At 37.8% G+C, this 1,575-nt stretch overlaps 1 protein-coding gene across 2 annotated transcripts in view; it reads right to left on the bottom strand.

The window, feature by feature from the left end:
• Positions 1-1,575, bottom strand: part of USF3 (upstream transcription factor family member 3) — a 38,459-nt gene that overhangs the window by 8,018 nt on the left and 28,866 nt on the right. For both annotated transcript variants that reach the window (XM_015570394.1, XM_006773603.2), the window contains one exon: positions 1-423. This exon is cut by the window's left edge and continues 8,018 nt beyond it. In XM_015570394.1, the coding sequence (XP_015425880.1) occupies positions 1-423 (423 nt within the window). The remainder of the gene's footprint in view (positions 424-1,575) is intronic.

The following is a 1,575-nucleotide window of genomic DNA, read 5'->3' as shown; positions in this document are numbered from 1 at the left end:
GACAAAGAGGAACAGGCTGGTTGGCAGCCAATGCAGAAACTGTGGTCTGATGCCATGGCTTGTTTTCAGAAGGGTAAACTCCAGAAATAGACACAGGAGTCACAAGATTGCAAGTCCTCTGCACTGGCACCACATTGGCGGTTTGCTTTTGTAAATTATGGCCAACATTAAAGGTTATCCCCTGAACAGCTGCTCCCTGGCTGTTGCCACCAGGCTGACTCCCATTGGAATAAACAATAATATTTTTCTGAATCTGGTCACTGGGAATAACAACAGAGACCTTTGAGTTTTTAAGATTTCCTTTCCAGTGGATTGTGGGATCATCATATAAGCATATGTCATTTGCTTTCAGTAATTCAATATATCGGCCGTTTTCTTTTTGAATTTCTTCCAATTGTTTACGAAGCTTTTTAATTTCTTCAGCTACAATATTAAAAATAAAAATGAAACAATTACCTGTAAACATCAATATTTACAATAATTTAAGAACTGTATACTAAAACTACTGAAATGTAATTCTAGCATTCTAAATACCTCAACTGAAAATCTTCAGCTATTTCCTAATACAAGTTCTTTCTTCTTTTTAGAATGGTATCTCAAACTTCTATCCCATCTTTTAAAAGTATGTATCTTTAAAGGTAAACAACTCAAAAGTCAAAAATTACTCAAAAGCCCAGCTGGTGTGGCTCAGAGGTTGGGTGTCAATCTATGAACCAGGAGGTCTCTTTTCCTAGTCAAGGCACAGGTCTGGGTTGTGGGTTTGATGCCCAATAAGGGGTGTGCAAGAGGTAGCTGATCAATAATTCTCACTCATCATTGATGTTTCTCTCTCTCCCTCTCCCATCCTCTCTGAAATAAAAAATAATAATATTTTAAAAAATTACTCATAATGTAGAAATCTTAAAATCCCCAATTCAAAAATTCCCAATTGGGCAGCTCAAAGGTAAAGCAAGGGAAACATACTGATATCATGGTAACATGCTAGGAAAATAACAGTGAATATCAATATCACAGCATTAAATGCTACCACAGCTAACATTACTTATGGTGGTAATAGTCTCTTTTATAAATGGCATTAAACTCATTTCTAATTTAGCCATTGAAACAACAGAGAACAAGTAGAACACGTAAGAAATAAAGTGATAGAACATGGAGGAAAGCGTCAACAATGGAACTTGCATTTTCCTTGGCAGGGACGATGTATGTTACCCTACTGAGTAATGGAGATGTCTGTCACAGCCCTTTTCCTTTCTAAGGAAGACAGCCTCACCCTTGGATCCTACTAACGGGGCAGCCTGGGCTGCTGCTATTTATGCTCTGTGACCCCGTATATCCCTACCTGTCTTGCCTCAAGAGTACTCTTCCCATTCCCTCTCCCAAAGGCAGCCAATCCTCAGGCTGCCCTATGAGGTAGCCTGAAATGAACAGTCTGTCCTGACAAGGATGAGCTGAAACTAGAAAATTATTTCCGTGGATATTTAAACTAACAGACACAGGAAAAAGATGTCAATGTGCCATGGACATTAGAAATTTAAAAATAATTATTATAGACAAAATAATAATTGTATTTCTAAC

This window comes from Myotis davidii, unplaced genomic scaffold (assembly GCF_000327345.1).
Source record: "Myotis davidii unplaced genomic scaffold, ASM32734v1 scaffold201, whole genome shotgun sequence".
NCBI lineage: Eukaryota > Metazoa > Chordata > Mammalia > Chiroptera > Vespertilionidae > Myotis > Myotis davidii.
The sequence above is the reverse complement of the archived record's forward strand: the minus strand, read 5'-3'. Positions and strand labels throughout refer to the sequence as shown.